This window comes from Priapulus caudatus, unplaced genomic scaffold, assembly GCF_000485595.1.
Source record: "Priapulus caudatus unplaced genomic scaffold, Priapulus_caudatus-5.0.1 Scaffold113, whole genome shotgun sequence".
In the NCBI taxonomy this organism is placed as follows: Eukaryota; Metazoa; Priapulida; class Priapulimorpha; order Priapulimorphida; family Priapulidae; genus Priapulus; species Priapulus caudatus.
The window spans coordinates 200,690-202,233 of NW_014577174.1; the positions used below are offsets into that span (position 1 = coordinate 200,690).

General features: G+C 48.1%; 1 protein-coding gene across 1 annotated transcript in view; it reads left to right on the plus strand.

Annotated features, from left to right (window-relative positions):
• Positions 1 to 1,544, plus strand: part of LOC106805407 (multiple epidermal growth factor-like domains protein 8) — a 37,152-nt gene that overhangs the window by 30,877 nt on the left and 4,731 nt on the right. Inside the window, exons 16-18 of the mRNA XM_014806980.1 lie at positions 60 to 137; positions 468 to 620; positions 1,432 to 1,542. Of these exons, the coding sequence (XP_014662466.1) occupies positions 60 to 137; positions 468 to 620; positions 1,432 to 1,542 (342 nt within the window). The remainder of the gene's footprint in view (positions 1 to 59; positions 138 to 467; positions 621 to 1,431; positions 1,543 to 1,544) is intronic.

The following is a 1,544-nucleotide window of genomic DNA, read 5'->3' on the forward strand; positions in this document are numbered from 1 at the left end:
GCACGCTGCTGGCGGCGTTCTGCGGTCGGCGCGCGCCGCCGCGCGGGCTCACGGTGCAGGCGCGCAGCGGCTACCTGACCGTGTACGCGACCGAGAACTGGAACCTGACGCGGCAGCGATTCACGGCCATCTTCCAGGTAGCTGCTGACGTCAACTAAAAATCTGCTGCGGAATAATTTACGTAATTGGGGGTCGTCACGTAACATGGCGGACTGTTGTCAGACGCGTCACAACGCGTTTGTGGCCTCACGAGTCGGTGACGTCATAACTTCTGCACATGCAAGTATCGTGTGAATATACGATATCCTAGACTCAGTATTAGTCCAACTATTACTATTAACTAATTACGTTCTTCTGACAACGAGCCCGCGGCCGTTTGTCGCTACCGGACGATTTGTTGCGGTCATAATCGGATAGTGGGAGTTTTCCTAGATTAACACGCCGTTTATCTCGTTACCCCGTGACAGATTCACGCATGCCCGGGAAGCTGCTCTGGAAACTGGGAGTGCAAGCCAGACGGATCCTGCGGTTGCCGGGATGGCTTCGGCGGACCTGACTGCGAGACGGAGCACTGTCCCGGCAACTGCTCGTGGAGGCTGCACCAGGGATTCTGTGATCACGTGAGTCCGTTACCGCACAATCTGCAACTGCACAATATCACAAACTTAACACTGCTGCAATCTTCTGCTCCCAAACATAGCTCTAGTTTCTGACATCTCGCGCACTACTGTATTATTGCATCCTCTTGCTAGTATTTAACGTCTCTCGCTTGCCGTTAGCCAGTTAGCTATACGTTATTGTATTATTGTATGCCATCGCTAGAACATTACGTTTCTCGCTTATCGTTTATATACATTATTGTATTATTGTATGCTATTACTAGAACATTACTTTCCTCGTTCACTGTTTGCTGTACATTATTGTGTGATTGTATGCCATCGCTATCATCTCATTGTCTCACAGATCCTGTCCCCTATATTCAATATCTCGCTCACAATTTGCTGCACATTACAGGCGACAAATTTCGCAATTTTAGCCACTTGCGAAAAATCGAGTGCCTAAAAAATATACGTGCTAAAATGAATTCTAACGTGAAATTTTTTTGTACAACATAAACTACTTTTTGAATATTACAATTTACAAAAATACTGGCAATTTCACCGACCAGTTTGACCATTAATCATGAAATATATTCTTTCCGTGATCGACAGTGAGATGCGGTGTATGCTATAAATTTCCACTCGCAGAAAATAGCAAGTGCTTATATTTTCTACTCGCAATTTCTCAATATCGGCACACATTTTGCGAGTTAGCAATAGGCAAATTCGAGCCCTGCATTTATTGTATAATCTCAATTATTGTATGTCATTACTAACATCTCACATTTCATGTCTCATGAACCCCCCCCTCCCTCGTCTTTCTCGCACGCAGATGCTCAACCGGTGCGTGTGCGACGAGGGCTTCTCGGGCGGAGCGTGCGACGTCGCCACGGCGCCGCATCACGCCGCGTTCACGCCGCTGCGAGCCGCCGCCGCCGCCGCCGC